At 41.4% G+C, this 23,793-nt stretch overlaps 1 protein-coding gene across 1 annotated transcript in view; it reads left to right on the top strand.

Annotated features, from left to right (window-relative positions):
- naaladl2 (N-acetylated alpha-linked acidic dipeptidase like 2) overlaps positions 1-23,793 on the top strand; it is a 411,382-nt gene that overhangs the window by 334,689 nt on the left and 52,900 nt on the right. Inside the window, exon 15 of the mRNA XM_030727141.1 lies at positions 4,609-4,698. Within this exon, the coding sequence (XP_030583001.1) occupies positions 4,609-4,698 (90 nt within the window). The remainder of the gene's footprint in view (positions 1-4,608; positions 4,699-23,793) is intronic.

Below are 23,793 nucleotides of genomic sequence, written 5' to 3'. Positions count from 1 at the left end.
TGAGTATAAATTTTTTTTTGTGTACACATTTCCTCTCTGCCTCGTGGATGTACTTGGTGAGGTATAATTTAGGAGGTTTTATGTGAAAAACTATATTCTATCACATAAAGGATTTTCTAAGGCCGTCCACCTCTAGAGAACAACAATTAATCGGCCCTTTGTGCGAGCTGTTTTTACATAAAGGTGAGTAACCTCTATCTGTCATCTGAATCTCTAGATATAAAATCTGCAGTGTTATCATCACCCATGTACCTAACCCAGAAAATGAATCTTTATAATATGTAGTTACATATTAACCAAAGCTGTGGTCTTTTTCTACACATAACCATGAGAATGAATATGAAACAATCAGATTTAGAAAAAAATAGATTGGATCACATGGCAGGGATAAGTGATCAATATGATCAAGTCAAGTGACTTGATTTTTCCAGGAGCAGCCACTGCAAGTCTGCTTTTTTAATGGCTACACTGTAACGAGATGCTTTAAAATGACTGGAAATGCTATTGCCTACAAGAAAAATATTAACAGCTGTAATCTTACATCCATCCGTGGGGGGGGCTGGAGCCTAGCTGACATAGGGTGAGAGGCAGGGTACACCTGTACAGGTCGCCGGCCTGTCTCAGGGCCAACACAGAGAGACAGACAACCATCCACACTCACATTCACACCTATCTTATGTTGTATGGAATTATTTTTTCTTTTTCACTCTGTTGTTTGAGTCTCCCTAAAACACATTTTGTGCAAAATCCTCTTCTAAGAAGTCTGACCTCAGTTTGCACACACTCCAAATATAACAATTTAAAAAGCAGGTTTAATATATTGTAGCATGCCGAAGAGACGATTACACAGATTACAGACAGTTTTTGTGATGGTGAGTGTGAATGTGTAGTTGCGGTTGTGGATGTGCTTTCAGTGGCTTGTGTGGCTAATAACAGTGTTGCAGTTAAGCTAGCCATTAGCCATCATAGCATGGCTGATCATACTTCAAGATGGATAACAACTGTGTTATACTGTAAGACTATGTTTCATATTAGCACAGCACTATAATAGAGACAATGCTGTGTTAATGGTTTCAGTTATTAAGTGGTTCACCAGTAAAAATAATCATTTTGTGCTTTTGTGTGAGCATCAAGGATGGCACCTGTGCAGTTTAAATTCTCCTTGATGGTTCAGGAGGACTCTGATTTATTCTGTGCAATAAATGGAAGATGTGCACTTATCAGTGGGATTAGAAAGAGCTCAGAGTCGTTCTTAAATAAATGGTCATTTCAGGGGTTTTTTTTCCTCTTTTTACCCACAAGGGCATCTGGTTTCATAGAGGATATTCGTGATTGATGAGTAGGACACCTTCTTTAATCCTAAGGTATCACCGTCCTTCATGCTGAAGAGGCACTTTCTTGTTTTTGTGTATCAGAAAGGCAAACACTGACTGAACGTGTGCATGTGTGAAGTGTGCACGTGTGAAGTGTGCACGTGTGTGTGTGTGTGTTGGGAGACAGCGGAGGAGGAGTATGTTTCAGGTATCATTTTGTGCCAGCAGAGGATTTGAGCGTTTGATGCTGTTTTATCCTCAGTTTACAACAGTATTAATATCTATAAACTTGTTTTACATTTTCAGCACAAAAGCAAATTTGGCTGAACGTGATGATGATATAATAATAAGAAGTTGAACCTGAAGAAATGCTTATGTTCTCATGAATAATAATCCATCATAATATTTTAATAATACTTTAACCACCCAGAGATGGTAATAGCAAGTCTAAGTGCTGAAGGCACAGAGAGGGTCTGTACTGTGAAAGATGAAGTGATGATACAAAGAGCACTTAGTACATATATATACTACATTACTTGGGTATCTTTGAGCTTGGCCGTCTTCCTCTGCTTTAACATAAACCCACCATCCCGTACCCGTGAATACAGAGCAAAGATCATAACTAATAACACTGTACTAAAGTGATTATAGCACGAAATTCAAATTATTTATATATTATAAAGAAAACTATTTTAAGAGTTAGTGCTTATATGATAAGGATTTTCTGCTTGTTTATTTCTAACATAAACCTTTGACTTCTCGTAACTTCACTGTTCAGATTTCTTGCTTTTCATGTGTTAGTTCTTCCATCTGTGAGCATGTGACGCACTGATGCTTATGGGAAACGCTGTTTGTAAAAACTGCATAAAAACAAAATATGAAATGAACAAACCCAGTGTGTGTGTGTGTGTGTGTGTGTGTGTGTGTGTGTGTGTGTGTGTGTGTGTGTGTGTGTGTGTGTGTGCATCACTACAGTAATGATTTCTAACCCGGTCATCAGGAGCTGCAGAACAAAGCAGCCTGACCGCAGAGAGTGGCAGATATGCCCGGTCTTTGTGCGAGGGCACAACAGCTGCATCCGTGTGTTTCATTTGAATTCTTCTCCTCTGAATGCAGGAGGTGAGGATCCTTTTGGGGGAACTCTGCACATATGCAACTTGACATCAACAACGGGGGCATATTTTGAGGCAGATGCTGCGTTCAATAATTCACATATTTATTCAGAGGCAGCACACGGGGTTTGATAAAAACTTTCTCCTTGTTTCTTCTTGGAATGCATAAATATGCAAACTCTTAAGTAAAACTTCGATTCCCCGTGTACCCGCCATGGCTGCCATGTTGACTGGTTAAGTGCATCACCGGTTTCACCATCACCAACAGGGAATTCAACTTTTTTCCTTTAACATTTGTTATTGTTCAGCATCCTGAAGGCGTCCACTGAGTCCTGCTGATCATTTATTCCAGTGCGTGATGATGTTGTACAACATCCTGCTATTTCAAACCGAACTCTGAAACTTTATTTACATTTAGATTTATTGCATTTGAAGTCATTCTTGATTTTTGAACATCATCAACCTCTGCAGCTCCTTGACCATTGCCAGCTGGAGCCAGAAGTGACCACAAGAGGCTGAGATGATCAGCAATCAGCTGCTGCCACCAAACCTGGTTAGCAAGTCCACATGGATGCTTCCCACAGGCAGAAACGTCCTGGATGAGCTGGGCATCACAGCAGGCCGCGATGGCACATCGTTTCATTTAAAATGCTCCAGAGCAGCTGCTCTTGTTAAGACTGCTAAGAACATTCAGGGTTTTAGCCAGCGAGGTCGACTTGCGCCGGGCTGAGAATTTCACCAGTTCGCTATCAAAACTTTTCACCATCACTGCAATTAGCAAGCAGGCTCGCACCTCGCGCACCCCGCCCCGTCTCCGATACCACACTCTGATTTATTTTCTCTGGCTAGATCGCTGCGGTATAATGTGCATGTGGGATCTCGCAACCGTCCTGTTTTGCGGGGCTGCAGAAAGCAAAATGGTGACTAGCGTGAAAGCGCTAGTCACCATTTTGCTTTCTGTAAAAAAGAGGGAAAAGGGTCCAGCGATTAAGCTCAAATGACAATTTCGGGCTTTCCTATTAACCAAGCGGCCTTGGAGGAAAAAAAACTACAGTTCCCAGTAAAATAATGTCACTTCCTGTTGTCGTACAGTGGCTTGCATTAAAGATGTCATTGTGTTAGCAGCCAGTCGGATTAATGTTTTTGTTGTGTAAGCTTTTTGCGTGAATTCTGCAAACCCATTAGTGGAAGGATACGGACCTCTGTGGGACACGTTGAATGTGTGATATGTAAGTGTAACTCTGCTGGTTTATATGCAAAAGGATTGTCGATCTAATTGTTCACCATAACTCAATTAGCAAGTGGGCTCGGCATTTAGCATTTAACATTAGCAAGCTAATTAGTACTAGCTTGCTAATGCTGTCCCTCCATCCTCCCCAGCCACACGGGCAGGGCTGAAACGTTTTTCTGGCTGGAACCCTGCAGGAAAAAGTGTTCCTGACATAGTAACACAATCAGTGTACCACACTATGACTGATAAATACCTGAAAAGGGACAAGTACTTCTCTCTGTGTACGCCTGTTTAAAAGCTTTGCACCAGTCACAAATGAATTCCATAAAAAATAGTAGGATGCTCGAGACTTGTCGACATTTCCTGACTTTCAGGTTTGACTGTGCTGTGTTTGAACTTCTGCTATCATGAACTGTCTGCTGTTGACTTAAAAAAATACACGAAACAAAAAAACTTCTACAAAGGCGGCAGAACGACTTTGAAGTCACAGCGCGGTACTTTGTTTTCTGAGGACATTACAAAGTATTCTGAGGTGACAGTGAGGTAATTTTAGGCGGTGTGTAGTCATGGTTGACTTTGTTTAGCCGGCCGCATGTGAGCTTGTGTGTGTGTGTGTGTGTGTGTGAGTTTGTGTGTGTGCGTGTGTGTGTGTGCGTGACACCACAACAAAAAGCCGAGCAGCTCTGTGGCCTTGAGAGCATTTACTGTTGTTTCCTGTCAAACACTTGACGGGTCACTCGACTCTTTCCCTCTTAAAATAGAAGAGAACAAATTAGAATATTTAAAAAAAAGAGAAACTGAAGGAAAAAGTGTCAGTTTTTTATTTTCGACTGTGGAGTGCAAATCATTGTTGTCCCTCAATCTCATAAAACATTCCTGATGCTTTAAAAGACAGTTTATTCTCTTATATTTAAGACTTTCTCTCCTCTCTGTTTTATCTCTCTCCGTGCAGACGAGCAGTTTCCTGTCAGAGGCCCAGTTCAACGCAGAGTCACCAGAAACCCTGGACCCACTTTTCAAGTTCCACGAGACCATTGCTAAGGTAGGACCTGCTCATTATTAATTCTAGCAACGATTGTGACTGTTACGAGTATTTTATCGTGTAAGGCAGAAATTTCTCCTCCTGATCTCAGTACTACATGCAGTATTTTCTGTGTAGATTTAGGGCAAGAATACAGAGTTCATCCAGGTGGGAGGCACTGTTTCCATACACATTTAAAAGCAGTTAAAAGCATAGCTGTGCAAAGCATGGTTTATCCTAACTTAGAAACACTGGAATGTGGATAGATACAAAGGCACAAACGTATTATTATTATTATTATTATTGGAATAAGTCATAGGGCGAGAGGTGGGATGAACGCACCCTGGACAGGTCGCCGGTCTGCCGCTGGGCTAACTCATTTTGATAATTAACCCATTATACCTTAAACTCTTTAACTTTGCATTACAGAATCTGATTGGCTGTGCTGAGAAGCGGGCGGTGCATCACACGTGCAGCAACACGGGTACCAGGCTTTTGCTGTTGCTAGGCAGCTGCAAAGCAAGCCTGCTGCTGTCAGTCACTTAGCTGGTGTAGCAGATGAAATTAGCAGGGTCATTAGCTAAGTAAAGCATAAAAAGTCACAATCCATTTTAGCTGCTGCAGTCGATGCCCAGAATCTATTGATATTTACTGGAGATGAGCGGGCTTTGCAGGAACAATCACTTTACGTTCAGTTCCTCGGTACAGTAGATCTAATGAAGCCCTCCCTCTGAGGGGGAGGAAAGCTGAGTTGTGATTTCACATCTTTTAAAATGTGTGCTTTCCCTGTTGGATGGCAGTTTGCCAAAAACTTGCAAGGTGTTTCAGGGAAATAAAAAGAGGAACTTGAGGTTAAATGCATTGTGTATTTATCTGCTGCCATGCCTTCTGATTATAGCGTCCCTTTCTCCTTTTTTTTGCCATAATAGTTGTAAGGTATTTTTTCCTCTTCAGTGACACCTCTGTAAAAGTCAGAATGAATTCACGCTGCTTATGTAAGATGTTGCCAAATTAGGATTTCCATCTCAGCTAACAGGACCTTTTTTAAATAGCCCGTGCCGTTAGGAGGAACACTCTCATTGCTTATAAATGCCACCAGCTCACCATAGCTATCGCCACTGTGGTCCGCTGTCACAGCTTACAAATTACATAAGCCACAGTGACATTTTCATTATCTTTTATGGAGCCAAGCTCTAAATGAAGACACTTCATTTTGCTATGTCACTGCCTTGGCACCTCATATGTGAGAAATTACACTTAGTTTACAAGTAGCACCCTGGCACGACTGCAGTAGCTCGTCCTGCTCCCGTGTAGCTGCTTCCCTGTAAACAAAGGAAACAGAAGCAGGTTCATGTGGGAGAGTGGGGTGTGTTTCTCCTGGTCAGATGCTGTGTAACATTCTGCGTGTATGTGTGGGTTTATGTGCATATTACTATATGTGTACTTAATATGTGTAAAGCGACTGCATTTGGGGCTCAACAGGTGTTGTCTTTGGGTCTGAGCCCGGGCTGCGGTTCAGTGGGAAGGTTCTTAAAGTAGACCGCTCCATTAATTCATTGAATTTATCTGAAATGTCTGTTACAAATTATCCAATAATTTATCTTTCAATTTAAATAAACATGAATATCAAACAGGCTTTGGGAATAAATTATTTATTAGCAGTAAGTCAAATAAACAATTGTTTTCCAAGCAATAGAGGAATTAAAACGGTGACATCATCGTTTTAGAAGGAGGACAAAAATAATTAAATGAACTGTATGTACGTCTATGGCACGCATATAGGTTAATTAAATACAAACAGTCTTTATATAATAAAATATTGTCACAGTGTAAAGCTGGTTGTGGTATCTTAGTGGGGATTACCATACACTGGTTACCAGATGTGCAGGTCTGGAAATTTTTACCTGGATATTTTATTACTAACTAATAAATATTTATTACTATTTCTTGCCGCTCTTTGGAAATCAAAGCCTTCTAAAAAAAAAAAAACTAGCACAATAATTTTCCTCACTTTCATTTCTGTTCTCATCACACAACAGCAGAACAACCACAATAACCCGGTTTCAGTGACGTAAACAGATTCATTAAATTCATTTAAAAACATACACAGATGTGACGTTTATGATGGGCACCGGAGGATCGCTGTGTGATAGAAAGCCCGAGGACGAAGAGAGAAGGAAAAAAAAAGTTTTTGTTTCTTTTTATAAAAGCAAAAACTGTTTGTCTGCAGTTACTCAAGTGCCAACGATCATTACTGCATAATTTAAATTCAGCTCGGATGTAAGCAAAACAGGTTTAAATAGCATGTGTGTGTGTGTGTGTGTGTGTGTGTGTTTCAGCAGTGTAAGGTGTCATTGTTCGCAGTGCAGGTGACCTTCACATCCATCCCGTCCCTGCTGGATGGTGATTGCTCGGCTGAAAGGCGCCTGTTTGGCACCTCATTTTTCTCTCTTGATTTTCATTCAGCAGCAGCTCTTCCATTGATCTGGACAAAAAGAGTGGAAACTTACTGACCTTAAAAACAAATACAAAAAAAAATAATAAGGACAGGTCATTGTTGTGGTTCGTGTTGCGTGGTGTTGCAGCATGCTCCCGTATCACCTCTGTCTTCGTCGCCGGCTGTGGGTCGACACAGATACGGGCGTGGGGTCAAATTAGTTTCACTTTATGCTTCATAATGGCAAAATTAGCAGTTTTATTCACTCTAAATGTGCAGGACTGTGAATCGTGTTACTTTTCCAAACACTGTCAGAGGTAAGAGAGCAGCTTTCAGCCGGAGTTAATTCACGTCTCTCGTTTTTAGGTCGCAGCCTTGTTCTCTGTACTTCTCCCCTTTATTCAGGACCAGGTGTCCCAGAAACATTTGGCAGGGAAGAAACTGGTGGCACTGGCAGCTCAGCATAACACTGTATAACAAGGCTGTGCGAGGTTGTGAAGTCAGTGAAAGGATAAAACATTATAAAGCATTTCACATGTTGACTGCACATTTGAAAATAAAGTTTGACAATGTGAAAATGTCACAACTGTGTTCAGATGCGATGAGCACCGACTGATGGGCTCCGCTGGCAGGAGCACAGCCTACTCTTTCCCCACCTCTTGGAGAGGAAGGCGACGGGAGGAGAGAGGGGGGGCCGAGGTTTGGTGAATGTGATGGAGGGGGCCGAGCTTTACAGCAGGGTTTTTTTTTTTGCCTTCTCACATACTTGTTCCTGCTATCATCCTGTACTGCCTGCTGGTGATTAGATTCAGTGGTCAGATTTGACCTTTCTCTGCTTTATTTTCAGTCTGTAAGTTTCAGCCTCACAAATTAATTAATGCTCACAATGTAGCTTTAAATATTCACATAACATGTCCACCTCTATTATTTGAAGTTCTCTGGTCTTCTTTAAAAGCAGCGGTTATTATTATAATACTCTCTCTCTCCATCCTGGCCAGTTTATCCTGACCTCCCTCGTCTGTACTCTTTGCACTAAAATGATTTTTTGAGTTCCTTGGAGAGACATGAATTGTTAAGCTCGTAATCACGCCTTAAAAATGCTGCTCATCTGCAGTTGTGATGATTCTATAACTTTTATCGATGGTATAAATTATAAGTGATTCAGTCAGTACTCCGGCTAAATATGGGCGCTGTGCTGGGAATAAAGGGGTCACATCTAATGAGAAACAATTATGTTGTGTTTCATGGTTGCAGCAAAGCAGAGACCTGTGGACTGCACACACACACACACACACACACACACAATCTAAGGTAGGGCTGTTATAGTTTTCAGCACCTTAGATGGTTAGACAGTCTAACCATCTAAGGTGCTTCTATGAAAAAAAATACTAAAGGTTTGTGGAAACTAGTGACAAAGTTACTAAGTTGGTAGCAGTTCAGTGAATGTGTAAAAATATCTGAAAAGTGTACACCTACCGCAGCACCGGCGTGGTCGTCTCTGACCACATGCTGCTTCCCAGAAAATGTAGGTAATGACATTTAGAGAAAAACATTTTGCCAGTTGCCAATTTTTACCAGACATTCAGTTTTTTAGTACTTGTTTTCTTTTTTAATCATATAAAGAGAAAAAAAAAAGTGTTTATTGAGCCCTGTAATCTGTGGCAAAGCTCTGCTGTGTCGATGAGGAAGGTTGCAGCCGTGGTGGGCAGAGGAGAAATAGCACTGTCATTTGGCCTTAATCATCACATCCTTGGAGATCAGGCAAAGTGCCAGATGTTATTTGTGCAGGTTGTAAAATGAAGAGAGAGAGAGGGAGGGAGAGAAGGCCAAAAGTACACTGACACAACATGTCATCGTGAAGGGCAAATGGGAGGAGGCAGAGATGTTATTCTCCATGTTAAATATTCAGACTGGGAGAGGAATACAGAAAGGCAGAGGAGTGTGTGACCTCCTTGTGTGCATATTTGAGTGTTTGGACTCATGTTGTGAAGGAATAAAGTTATTGTGGTGACCAACGGGCCCTCAAATCTTTATGAACAAAATCATTAAATATGGGCTGAAAACATCCAGGACCAGGTTAGAGTGACCACAGGTTATAGTTATGATAAGTCGAAGTGAACGTGCACTGTCACTGTAATGTCCTTTTAAAGATAGGCAGCAGGAGTGTGTGTGTGTGTGTGTGTAAGACATTAACTTCACAGGAGCCATGCAAAAACAAACACTCTTGCATATATTGCAGCTTTCTGCATCACATAATTAAACTCTTTTAAATTTTTTATTTCATGCATGTTTATGTCACATTTGTTCAAATTCAGCTGTTTATTTGTTTACTGTTAGTTTAAGATAATATATGTCCGACAGTATCGCCAATCCTAAATCACCCATGGGAAATGGTCGCTGGTGTAAAAATCGGATCATCACAAAGCTCAAGATTATCTTTTCCCTAATGACATCATAATCATTTTTTTTGGGTAACCATCATACAGCAGAACAAATGAGATTATCCCTGTGAGGTCACTAGTGTATTGCACCAGCATGTAAGTCATCTTAGGACAAAACAAAGTAACTACTTAGAAGAACATGACTTCAGAAAGCTCGGGTCAGGGAGCTGAAGGCCTTTGCAGATCTTGCGGATGCCCAGGTTTGAATCGGCCCCAGGCCATTTGCTGTGCGTCTTCCCCCTGCTCTCTCTCCCGGTTTTCCTGTCAGCTCTCAGCCGTCCTGTCATAATGAAAGCTAAAAAAAAAGCCCAGAAGAATACTTAAAAGAAAGCTGGGGTCATTGAAAAGGCTGAAACCCCCAGAAGCAGATAGCTAACTGAGCTTAAGTCTCCATTCCAGTGTGAAAGGGCACAGGATGCATTTGCTTCCAGTTGAATTAATTATTCCTTAGAATCGTAGAGCTCAGCCATATTGAGCATTCAATCTTCAACACTGAGAGGCTCTGAGATAGAGAGAGGCTGACCTCTCATGTAAGAAAACAGACACTGAGAAACCATAAACATTAGCAGAAGTGCATCTGATACACAGTCTGAATATAATTCCTCTGTACGTTCTCTGTTCTTCTCTTTAGTGCTTTCAAACATTAATATACTGTATATATATTTTTCTGTCTCTCTTCGTGTTGCATCAGTGTTTTAGCATCCTTCTCTGACTGTGTCTGTTTCATCGTCACACCGATACCCAGCCACCCCTCGACTCTCTGTGGAGCGGTGCATGTGCACGGTTAGTGTTGTAGCTCAGGGACTTTGCCTATGCTCTGTGTCCCTGAACTCATTTGTCAAGTGCAGTTTTGGACACAGCGTGGTTGGAAGGGTTGAGGGTGGCAGGTGGCAACAGCATGCATCTTTCACTTTCTTTGTTCTTTCTCTCCTCCGTCTCCCTTGGCCTCTAAGTGTGCAGTGTTCTCAGAGTAGCACATTTTTTAAGCACGGTCTTGTATACAAGCTGGCATCCTCTGAGCTGGCAAAGCATGGCAGGCATTGATCAGGCCAAGGACAGATAGCAGGTCCCTGCTGCACACTGCTAGGTATGCATCAAACAGATGCATGCACACACACACACACACACATATATATATATATATATATATATATATATATATATATATATATATATAATCACAGCTATTGTCACTAGTCAGTACCAGATGTACTAGTCAGTTAGCCTAATTCTTTTTCCTTGTTTAGTCGACTATGAAATTAGAATATAACTACTTCAAATCACATTTGTTTTGGACTCTGGAGTGAGAGAGAAAAAAAAACCAAAATGACACAGAGCTGCAAAACTGGCATAAACTTGAGGTCTTCTGGCTGACATATGTGTGACTTACTCCCACGCAATCCCCTAATTTAGTCTTTGTGTCTCCTACAAAGAGGGCTGATCTCTGTGTCTGATATCGCTGCAGCAGGTTTGCTGAGACACAGATGCTAAATGACATCCTGTTTGCATCTCTGTGACATCTTTGATTCCCTGGGATGAGATCGCATTGACAGGATCGTCCCTGAAGAAGCGTGCTGAGATGTGTAGACACAGCACAGAGTTTCTTTCATACTCATTATTATTATTATTATTATTATTAGCAGTAGCAGTGTTATACCTGCTGTCATTAGGAGTCTGTGAATTGGCCCAATGGGAGAACAGTTTTGCTCTGTGATATTACGCACGGTGCACCTGAAAGCAGTGAAAATAGTTTTGTGAACAATAAAGAGAAAGCGTGGGCGAGAAGTTAAATTGCTGCATACTTTGTCACCTTCACACCAAGTAAATCTCTGAGTGAATCAAACAGACATTTTAGAAAGTTTTTACAGAAATTGCCGGTCACACACCTCAATTCTGACTTAAAAGCCGCGACTGGAAAGTTTCAGATTTGGACTTCATTTAAACCATACTGCTGCTTTTAACACACAATAGCTGCAGTTTTTTGGCTGCACCCCTAACCCTGCCTCATCTTCCGCTGCTTTCACATGGAAGTTTCCGTATCGCTTAAAGTCCGTATTCAGTGAGGTTGGCGATGATTCAGCTGATGAGATCAAAACCAAAATGAAGTGACGACGCTGATATGAAGGCACGACCCGACCGCTGGTCAGAAGAAAAGCACAGGAGCCAAAAGTCTCGGGGAGTCGGAGGTTGTAGTCTACCTCAGGACATTAATTTTTCAACAGATTTTTCTTCCCAAGACATTTGGACTGTATTCTATATTTGGAGTATAAACACCAGGAAACTGATGGGCTAACTGGGAACAGATGGCAGATTAAACACTGGTGATACTAATAAGGGTCGGACAGACACAAAGGCTGGAAAACTGGCAAAAGGGGGGACGTAAAACTGACAGGAGTGCAAAACACTCTAAAAAAGTATGAGCACAACAAATGATTATTATCACTATTAGTAGCAGTAGTATCAGGCTGGAATTAATTTGTTGAGAAAGGGAAACACAGAGGACGTTTAAAAGTACGAAGATAGGAAGGGAGACGGGGAGGGTACGTAGGTGGTAATAAAACAAACAGGCCCCGAAATGAAGAGAGGGACGGAGGGAGACTGAGAAAACACCAGATAAGCCTGCAAATATAGATGGAGGTGATGGTGATGAAGACTAAATGTCCCTCCCACAGAGACATTGATTGGCGTAAACAGGAGAGGAAAATGAAGACAGGAGGACCGGACGACTTAACCGGCACTCAAGATCAGACGTGCAAACAAAAAGTGTCAAGAGGCAGATGAAGGAAAAAAAAGTAGCAAGAATGAAAATATTAAAGAGACAGAAGAAAATGAGACGCGCACAAAGATTATGATGGAAAAAAAGGCAGACAGAGTTCGATGGGATTCTGATTCGTGGAGTTAAGGAGACGAATAGGAAAATGTATTTAATGCATTTTATCTCCAGGTCTGGGCTCATGCGTCTTCTTTATTGAATTCTGTCATCTTTGCTTAACATTCATTCCTCATCTGTCCCAAAGAGCACCGACGCCATCAGATGTGATCGGTGACGGGAGTTAAGAGTTTCAGGTAAGAGAGGTAATCTGAAGGTGATGCTTTAATGATCTCATGCTCAGGATTTAGTAGAAACGAGTGCAGTAGATAAAAGGAAGACAACAGAAGTTATTGAGAGTAAAAACAAAACCTCTTCTCATATGATCACAAACATTATTTAGGGTTTCCTGTGGAGGCCACCAAGTCATGATGTACAGACTTCTATTATTAGCATATAAATTAAACTGATAATCTTTAATCTTTTAAGTGACATTATTAAAATACAGGATTAAAATAAAGGTTCAGACTTAAAGTTGACCCTGTAGGAACCCTTTTGCACGCCCACAGAAATGCAGACTTTCCCATCAGAGTATTTGTAGAAAGCAGCAGAAATCATTTCTAAATCAAACATGTTCAGCATGAATATGACTGTATGCAGGAAGTGCAGTGGAGATCAGACCCTGGAGCCTCGGGCAGACTCCCTCACATCTGATAACATTTTTGCTTCATAATTATCACAGGAGAAAAAAAATGTGTTTTTGAAATGAGGCTAAGAGTTTGAACTATAAAGTGCAGTGTGTGTGTGTGTGCGTGGGGGGTACATGCTAAAAGTACACTAATATTTTGGTTTTTGATACTCACTAATTGGTGCCACAGCAGCTGGTTGTAGTAGTTGTGAGTCTGTGTTTGGCACCTAATAATCACGTTTGCCCAGTTTCTGTTCAGTCAGCAGATCGTTTGAAAGCCCGTCAGTATAAAATCTTTCCAAACAGACTGTCATTACTGAGCGTCTCACATTAAACATGTTTTTCATGGCGCTTTCATCCCTGTAATCAGGACCAAGAACGTTATCACTAATTCCACAAAGGTAATCAGAGTACTCTACAAAAAAAAGCTGGGTTTTGTGTGTGATGCAGGTGCTTGTCAGCCTTGTCCACTGCTGTCTCGATAAATGCTCGAGAAGAAAGGAACATTAAAGCAGCCATATAATAGAGATTACAGCAGAGCAGAAAGGAGGAGGGGAAACAGAGGCTTTTCCATCCACTGAGATCAAAGCCTCGGCTCGTGTGCTGATAGATCGGACTTATCTCTGTGCTGTTGCTTGTTAAGGCTAAGGGGCTTTTTGGAGATAAGGTTCACCCGTCTGAGGCACCGCGGCCTCTCAGACTTCTCCTGCGGGTCAATAGTGAACAAACAATTAACATGGTCAGCGTCTCCACATGTATTTCAGTGAAGGCCCAGAACACCACTGTGTTATCCGCAGCGTAATCTTCCTAAACATCCATAGTTTTACTCGAGTCACCCACAGCTGTAGTTACCTTTGACTGCTCAGCTGGAGGGGCATGGAAACCATCACCGCACCACACCACGCTCCCAGGAAGTTCAGTCAGCTTTGTTATTTTTGTAGCAAATAAATAAACCATGGGTAGCATGGTGGCGCGGTGGTTAGCACTGCTGCCTCACAGTTAGAATACCATCTGGAAGGCCTCGGTTCGATTCCACCTTGGCCCAGGCCCCTCGCTCCCTCCCTCCCTGTGTGGAGTTTGCATGGTCTCCCCGTGTCTGCGTGGGTTTCCTCCCACAGTCCAAAGACATGCACTTACTGGGGTTAGGTTAATTGGAAACTCTAAATTGCCCATAGGTGTGAATGTGAGTGTGGATGTTGTCTGTCTCTCTGTGTTGGCCCTGCTGGTGGCGACCTGTACAGGTGTACCCTGCCTCTCGCCCTATGTCAGCTGGGATAGGCTCCAGCCCCCCCCCGCGACCCTGAACAGGATAAGTGAAGTGAATGGATGGATGAATAAACAAACCATGGAGATGACAGAAAATGATTTAATAGTTTTCACAAAACCTACGTCAAAAAATGTAATAACTTTAAATTTTGGTGATTTGATCAGAGAAAAAAATTTGTACCTGTTCATTTAATGTAATGGAGGCAGTGACTGCTATCTTCCTCAGTCATTTAGTGGACATGAGCTCCTTATCATAAATGGCTTGTTTTCTTCAGGCAGGCATATTTATATGTTTGTATGCTGGAACAGCACCAGACCAAAGTCTTCTTGGCCAAAGTGATGCTCAGTGATGAATCACAGTGATTCACATTTACCCAGTCAGCTCCAGTCCATTGCTTCTGTTCAGCCCGGCGTAGCCTTGTTTTCTTCTCTTTGGTGTCGATCACTGGCATTTCTGTATGGAAATTAAATTTCATTTGGATGATTTCTTGCAGTTCTGTCCCAGATATTGAGTCCTGTTTGTTTTTTCCTTTGTTTTGCATTTTATTTTCAAGACATATTACTCTGTTTTCCATTTATAATGTTCCCATTTTGGTTTGAAGTTGATCCAAATTTTTTTCACACTGTAAATTTTCAACCAAATTTTCTGCCACAGTCCAGTTTGGATTTCCTCCTTAAAGGAGCTGCATAATGCTTTCCATTGTTTGAGCTGTGGGCAGCTCTCTGCCTCCTGCAAACACTCTTTTAACTACAGACTAATTTGCATATTTAAATTTGTGCAGGTATTTGTTTTAGAAATGCAGACTGCAAAGAGATGCCATAGTTTTTCTTCATCATTGTTTAACTGCATAAACTTTTCTTAAACTTGATCTGGAAAAAATATAATATTAATTACATTATATTATATAATATATATTATAATATTAATTTAATTTGCTTTAGGCATGTTTTGTGAAGTCAGGAAGGTTCAGCTGTTTTTCCCTTAAGTAGCTTAGCAGTGATGGAGTTATGAAATTAAAAACAGGAAACTCTTTGCTGTGTAGATCCAGTCGAGACGCAGACTTTTAAACCCACCAGAATAAATAATGACGAGTCGTGCCACATGTGCGATGCATTGGATGTTAGTAAGAGCCCGTTAGAGACTTTAGTAGAGTTAAGAAATTATTCCAGATTAATAAACCATAAATGAAACATTATTAAAACACAGAACAGCCTTCTCTCCTACAGCCATATCTAAGTAGCCAGCACGCTGTAAACTAACGTGTGGTTATATCTTTGGGGTGGGATGTGTCAGAAACAGCACAGCCTGTGACAAATCTGCAGCAGCGCCATGAGAAGGCTGTGGCCCAAATCTTTTAACCTTTCAGCCTGGTTACAAAGTTAAATATAATCCATCATCTCGGGATCCTGGATCATTAAAATGTATTGCTACTATTATCATGCAGGGACCCGCAAGTCAGTGTTTCTACCACCTGTTATGGAGGGCACAAGTCACTGAAGGATGACCAGACACCTGCATAATGCAGACCTCACAATCCATCTTACCATGAACTCTTACTTTCACCTCTGTGGATACATTTTTTTTAGTGTTTCTCATTGTCGCTCTCCTCTGCTCCCTGCTCTTCAGTATGTCGACACTCACGCTCTCATATGTATCTTCTAGTAACTAGTATGTAGTGCTGAATATTGAAATTCTTTCATTATATACAATCTTTTGCACACACTTTGTGTTTTAGATACATGACACAAGCTTATATAAAAAAATCATATACATTCATGAGCTAATAATCATGCGTGTAAATGGTAACTCTAATCACACTGATTCTTTTGGACTTCCACTTCAAGCACTTGAAGTAAATGTGTGGAAAACAGAAAGGTACAGGGCATGTAATTAAGTCGGCCCGCTCCCCGGGGGCACGTTATTTTGGGCCTGGTTTGGGGACAGTTTGGTTAAGATGTCATGAAAAATTTAGCACTTGTGAGTCATTTAGTTCCATTCTTCAGTTCCACCTTAAAATCCTGCGAGTGCCTAATTGGAATTATAGACTCTGGCCTGGAAACATTCAAGACAAACACATTAATGGATCCTCATTGCTTTAATTGACAGATGGATGTAGTTTTCAAACGACTGTGGCTTGTGTAACTTCACTTGAATTACAGGAAAAGCCTAAAAAGGGAAACATGGTCTTTATAAAGTGTGCTGTACAAAAACACATCCCTAAACATTATTTGTGGTGTTTCCACTTCATTAAGTTCAGAAATGTAAAATAAAAGTGCCAAAAAATACTTTAATGCTCTCTCTCTGCTCTTTCCTTATATGCACAAACTAAATTAAGCAAAAATAAATGCTGTAGCCATCGGAGGTGAACGTGACAGCGTCCATCCCGGTTCAAATGTGCCAACATACAAAAGATGCTTCCCTCGTCCACTGCGATCAGTGAGGCACACGACGGTGTCAGCAGATCAACTCAAGGCTTAAACTAAATGATCACCAAGACTTCTTTGATGAGACACAGAGGACTGACTGATTTGGTGAGTGACTGAGTAAACGTGCATGCAGAGAATCATTCTTTATTAATTATCAGCTACATTTGGCTGAAGATGCAGCAGTTAGGGAGGTGTATTACAGTACTTGACTTACTGTGATGACTGTGATGCTGGTGTGTAATCTTTGAGCGCATAATAAGTCATCATCAAGCAGACGAAAGAGCACTGATTCTCACTATGCTGCAGACCAGCAACCCGCCAGCATTTCTGCTTTTATAGAGGCGCTCGTGATGAATTAATCAGCTGCATCTGATTAGCAGCACCTGGCTGCTGCTTATCCTCTTAATTTCAGTGGAAGCAGAAAGGGTGGCCTTAGTTTTTCTCAGAACTCGGCACCTTTCTGTATCCAGGTCACACAGAAAACCTCTTCTCATCATGTGAATAAGCACATGGAAAGTTTCTACTGACTTGTCACCTTGGTAAAATCAGGATTTCTCTTGATTGTCGCCTCTGTAAACTGGGGGAAAGGGTGCATGTTAACTCAAACCACAACCTTTCTAACTCTAACAAAGAAGTCTGCAGCCTCCCTTGTGCTTATGGAGCCCTTTAAACCTGAATCACTCCTGCTTATATGCCTTTTCAGCGACATGACACCATCAGCATCAATGGCCAACTCAGTCTAACAGTGATATCAATGGGAGTGATAATAACTGGCATTAAATCCATGTTAGTGATTCTAAAATGGATTTAATGTTGTTACAACAATCAAAACAAGTGTTTACTTTGGATTATAAAAGGAAAATGTGACAATCGCTGCCTGCAATGCATCTAAAGCCAGGAAACAAAACACTCTGTCTGCACTCATATGAGCTGCCAACAAAGTCCAAATATCAGAAAAATATCCCTACATTTTACTACGGTTTCACTAAAATTTACTGAACCTTTTGTTCCCAAAATGTTGCAAAGCTTTGCTAGAAGGAGGCAGCATAAAACCAGGTGGATCGGGCTGAACAAAGTTATTGTTTTAAAGGTAAACAAAAGAGGCAAACTTAATTTGAAAAGGGTTTGTGGGAGTTGCTGCAGAAAATAATAAAACCAAAGGGGCTCTAACAGAACTGCAATTTAATTTCTAGTACAAAATATGTAAAAGTAAGTGCAGCTGTACTCCCCACCTAAACTAAGTAAACTGGCAGAAACACCCTTTTCTTTGTAGCTCTGTGGGCTGAACTGCATTTAATGAGGCACTCGCTTAACCGTCCGGGGATCGGGCCAGGATTAGTTAAAACAAGCGCCTCGTTAAAGTACAGTTCAGCCCAAAGACTTACAACAATAAAATTATCAAAGTATAAAATCTAATGAGAGACGCAGAGGTGATCTACTCACATCAACTCCAAGCTGTCCCCAATGACGTATTAAATATAAATGCTGTGGCAGCAGCAACACACGTCTGAAGATCGCAGCGCTCGGTCCAGTCCCGTTTCCAGCCCAAGATCTCGGCATTTAATCCTGTCACACTTAATTTGGGTCCACAGTGTGGACAGCCAGAGTGAGTGAGTGAGTTCATACAGGCTGATTATGATGTGACAGCATTTAGCAACATATCAGGTGACGTTATCTGCCGAGCATGTTTCATGCTGTTGAGGGTTTGTGAGCTTTTTGTGTTTCATTTATTTTATTATTGGCCTTCAGGGACTGGCTGGCTGATCTGAAGGCCTTTCATGGCTTATAAGAGTGGATTAGAGACAGATTTTGCAGATTTTAGTCATCAGATCATTAAGAAAAATACAGACTATGGTTCTTCTTTCATATAAGCATTTTAATTATTTTAATATTTATCCTTCTTATAAAGCTTTAAATTGGGGCTCTTTAAATGAAGATTTCAAGAAAGCGTGCACGAAGGGCTCAAACTGACTGAGAGCTCTGGTGTGCTTATCAGCCGGCCGGTGGAACAAGCCTAAACCCTTGCAGCCTTAGCAGAAACGTTCCTCGGGATCTATGAGTCTGTGAATGTGGACACTGGGATTGGGCCCTGGACTGGGCATCTCTCCAATGAGTGTGCCAGAGTGCAGCTGGGAAACAGATCAGCAGCTCTTTGATCTCGAGGCCAATCACATGTGAGCAATCGCAGAGACTGCACTGCAAACTAAAGGGGCAAAGGAGAAAGGTAATCACAGCAGTGGATCGCCTCTCTGAGGCACTGAAACGTTTCATATATGCATTTTCAAACTTGGACTGACTTCTCAAATTAACGTGAGTTACAAACAGCTCAGTTGTATTTTTGTCTTCCTGAAACTAGTTACAAATTATGCCACAGCTTTTTTTATTTTCACCACTCCGGTCCCCAGTGAGAAATATTTGTGAGCTTTGACAGAAAATCCTGAATTCACTGGTAATAATTTATATATTTATATCTAAAAACAGTAACTGGGTATCTTCTGTGAACGATTGCGTGTGCAGGGGTGGTGACGGTCGTGGTGATGGGGGGGGTACTCTCAATGTATCCTTGTGAATTATCACCACCTACATGTGTAGACAGACACACTAGAGAAGAAGATAATGTCGTTGCTAGTCAGCCATTCAACTCGTGAGCCAGCCAGTGAGGAAGTGCTTGAGTCAGTCAGTCAGTCAGTCAGTCAGCCAACCAGCCACACGTTCAGTCTTAACAGCCCAGTTTACAGCAGCCTGCTATAAAACATGCGTGGCTGACAGCTACAGTCACTTCTGTCTGACTCACCCAGGAGTTGCAGTGACGTTACTACAGCTGCAGTCGGCATCGCTGCGATGACAAGCTCCTTTATCACCTGTTAACAGGAGGTAGAGTTTGTGCGTGTGCATCTTTGAGAAAGCGGTGAAGCAAGTGTAAGTCATATGTATGTGTTGGCTGGTGTGGGTGAATGAGGTTGTGACTATAGGTCATTGTGTATGTGAAAGTGTGTGCAGCTGAGACAGGCATGAGCGGGTATGAGAGCTGACAGAGGCGTCCAGGTTGACAGCCTTTGTAATGGAGGAGAAGGTAATTTGTTAGACGGATCTTCCTCTGCGGCTGCCTGCACGTCTTCCTCTGTTCATCCTTCTTTTCCTTCGCTCTACCTCCATCGCATCTTCTGTAAATCTTTCTCAACCACTCTTTCTTTCCCACTTACCTTCCATCTCCCACCATCCTTCTTGTCTAATGTTCCTCCTCCTCCATCCCTTTCTTCCTCCTCCCTTGCCCAGCTCGGGCGTTCATCCATCAGGCCTAATGATTAAACTGCTGCCCTGCTCATCTGAGGCCCTGTTTCATATTTCCCAGAGCCGAGAACTGGCTTTAGCAGAGCAGCTGTATAGAATGCTTCAGCATCCAAGCAGCCTATAGCATGTTCTTAATGCAACTGCAAGTACTCAGAGTAAATTTAAATAAGTGAGCTTTTATTTGGCATAAATTTAGGTATCAGTGTGTTTACGGGGAATCAGCCGGTACTGTGGAAACTCCAATGACTCACTTTGTCAGAGGAAAAGCAGGCAAAGAGGGACTCTGAGGTTCGCTCCTGTTTTGCTTTCAGTTTCTGTCATAAGGGCATTTGTTTGATAGAGAGAGTCCTCAAAAGAGGCATTTAGTTGGCATTATTTCTACTAGGAAATACCAACTCTGCCTATTTCATAGGCTAATACAAGTAAATATTGTTTAAATTGAAACTGATCTGGTATTTGCAACAGCTGCTCAAAGACCTGTTGTGGAAACAGTATGTATGAATTTTAAAGGAGTGCATATGAGTGCATATGCTGCTGTCAGCAGGTTTGATCGGGGTTAGAACGGTAACTGGGGGAAGGTTAGAGGATCAAATCAGCAAAAACAAACCACGATGGATTAAGTCGCATAACCTCCACGGCAGATATCTCAGTTAATGCCACATTTTGAATATTGTCCGTCGTGTTGCTCCATCACTTCTTGCTTTGAACTATAATAAGAAACAATAATCAAAGTTTGGGGCCAAAGTCTATTAAGAAACTGAGAGCTGGCTTGTTTTCTTTTCTTCGTACCCCTATGACATAATGCATCCTTTTATGGAACACCATCCTCCTATTTCTGGAAGTTATAACCACCAACCCTAAGCTACATTAAAATGTTCTTCCTTTTCCTCATGACTCATCAATTACTCATTGATTTCCAATTCTGTTACTCAATTCTGTGCTTCTCTACATCGCTGCTCATGGACACTGCAGTCAAAAACACAGACCTCAAAGTATGAAACCAAAAAAGGTGTTCAGTCATGCTAGAGTACAGATAGGACAGCAACTAGGAAAAATCAGTGGTCGCTGGTCACCAGAAACCACGGTGGTTGAGCGTGCAGCACCCTCAACCTCTGGATTGCAAGGTGATTGCACAGGTTGTTCGGTCCATCTTCAAACCACAGCAGTTCAGAATGGACCGACTGCACTCAGACAGGCTGGAATAGGTTTGTAAAGAAGTCTCATAATAAATATTTCTCTTGCCAACACATCAGTCAGAGTCAGTCTGCACCTGTAAGCACAGCTCATGTGTGGCACATCTCTTTGGAACAGGGGACTTGACTCAAGTGGTTGGTTGTATTCTGGTTATTTTCCTATATAAAAGCAAGGATGTCGAGTGCCTGTCTCATTAGATGTTAGATCATCATCCTGCAGCAAATATGTAACTTTTTCTGAAGGAATTCCTGAAAATCTACGAGACTCTGAATGTAAGTAATTAATGCAAATTTGTGTTTAATGTTAATTTCTGTGTATTTAAACTGCAGCAGATTTGCAGTTTTTGCCAATTTATCGCAGTTAATCACCATAGTATCACAAACAGATTGCATGTCATTGCCAGCTTGACCCCATTCAACCACAAACTGATAGACTGATGGCAGACTGATTCTATCTTACTGCTGTTTTATTGCTCTGACACACCAAAGTCACTTTGGAGAGGGCCAGTCGTGGTCACAAAACCATCTTTAAAGCAACCATTTCAAAACCAACAAGATTGCAAGTTTATATCACACTGTTGCAACAATTTGGTGTCCAAACACTATTTTTCCGTTTTTCTTCTTGCACAAAAATGTACTAAGAAACTGGCTTTTGACCTCTATATCTGTGTTCACGTGCACACCATCAGCCTTATTGTGCTACTCAGATGTCTCCTGTACAGTATCAGGGTTTCTAAGAACTTGTGGCACTTGTACTAACAGAGGTATTAACAGGAACTTATATTGATTCAATTCATCCGAGTTTCTCAAAAACCTTGAAAATTGAGCTGGACGAGGCTCACATGAAAATAAAGTGGAACAATTCATGTTATGTGTTAATACATGAAAAAATGAGCTGTGATGGCATTTTGATGGGCTGTAGTATGGACTGTTCAGCTGCGGCTGGCTCAGAGCATTTTTACTGTTTGTTTTTAATTGTAGGACTTTTCATTTTCATCTCCCGTAATTCTTTAGCCTGTTAATAATGTTTATATTGGTCTATAACTGCAAATCCATTCACAGCTATTTTTCAGCACAGGGTAAGATCGTTTATTGTCCCACGCAAGAAATCGGCAATGATACAATTTGAAGTTTGCTGCCTACTGAAAAGCAAAAATATCTGCAATATATCTGACGTATGTAGGTTCAAATACACACAAAGTGTATTTATTTTGGTAGATCTTCTGTCAGGTTACAGCAGAAAGAGCACAGCTTCATTAGTGTTGTCAGCGTTCCACTTAGGGAAGGGTCCTGCTATTGTGCTATTATATATTCTGATTAATTGTCATAGCTTACTGGGGCACTTCGTGGAACAGTGCCATCATTAATTTAATTAATTTCACATGTGCTTTTCCAGCTCTGACAAATCAAAATGTGTGCTGTGAAAATGTGTGTGCGCTGCAGCGCAGAGTTCGTGGAGAGAAAAGATCGCAGTGCAAACGTTTCAAGGTGTAGTTGTTGTTTAATTAAAATGTAAGAGTGACAATAAGTTGCCTTCGTTTTCCTAGAGTCCATTCATAGTGCAGAGATTCACTTAGATGCTTTTTCATAGATACATTAGCTTGGTAACTTTGATGCCAGGAGATGTTTCCTTTCTCTCTTTCTGCATGAATACTTGTGATCCTTCGACTCTGATGTCTCTCTCTTTTTTTCTCTCTTTTAGTCACTTGTGCAGTCTGCCCTGCAGTAGTGTTTCAAGTCTTACTAAAGCCAATTAAAGGAGCCAGAAACAAATTTGTAATTTGGCAAAATGGCACTCAAATTGGAACTCTTAACAGATATGTATGTTTCTAAACCGCACTGATTAGTTCGTGCTCATCTCGTCCTCCTCAGGGGGAAGTAGAGGAGCCAGCGCCCATTCAGGCCGTGCACTCATATCAGCATGCATTAACACAAAAACAGAGCAGTAAATGCACCTCGTTTGAGTTTGTACACCCAGTAACATAAGGCCACATGACTCATGCTGTAGGCTGAGCTGGCAGGTATACTGCTCCAATATTTAAACCCCATGCCTGTTGATTTATTAAAGAAAACATAATCCAACTCTATTCCAATGGTGTCAAGAACCACCACTGGATGAACACATAGCACAACAGCCCGAGGCTCCTTTACTGCAAAAATGCTATTGTTCTTCTGCTCTTTTATTATTGCCTTCGTGTTTTCCACCTTTTTTCTGTTTTCACTCCTTATGCTGCTCTCTCCTGACAGCTTTCTGCTTTTTTCATGTTATCCTAGTGGCTACTGTATCACTGTCTTTTCTAGCACGCACTCTCAGAGCAGTGCTGAAGATGCAGGAGATAAAAAATTGATTGTCATTACCATTTAATCAATATACGGACATGAAAATGTGATGCGGCTGCTCCCGGGGTGCTGTTGATGGAGGTGAGTTAGATGTTTGAAAAGAAGGGGAATGCCTCAGAGACCCAGAGATACAGACCAACACGCACACACATACGATGATGCTGAGCTGTCAGCGTGCATGTGTGCGTGCGTGCGCGCTGTCATTTAAAATAAAGCATTTCTAC

This window comes from Archocentrus centrarchus, chromosome 4 (assembly GCF_007364275.1).
Source record: "Archocentrus centrarchus isolate MPI-CPG fArcCen1 chromosome 4, fArcCen1, whole genome shotgun sequence".
In the NCBI taxonomy this organism is placed as follows: domain Eukaryota; kingdom Metazoa; phylum Chordata; class Actinopteri; order Cichliformes; family Cichlidae; genus Archocentrus; species Archocentrus centrarchus.
This window is presented reverse-complemented; position numbering and strand designations above follow the sequence as displayed.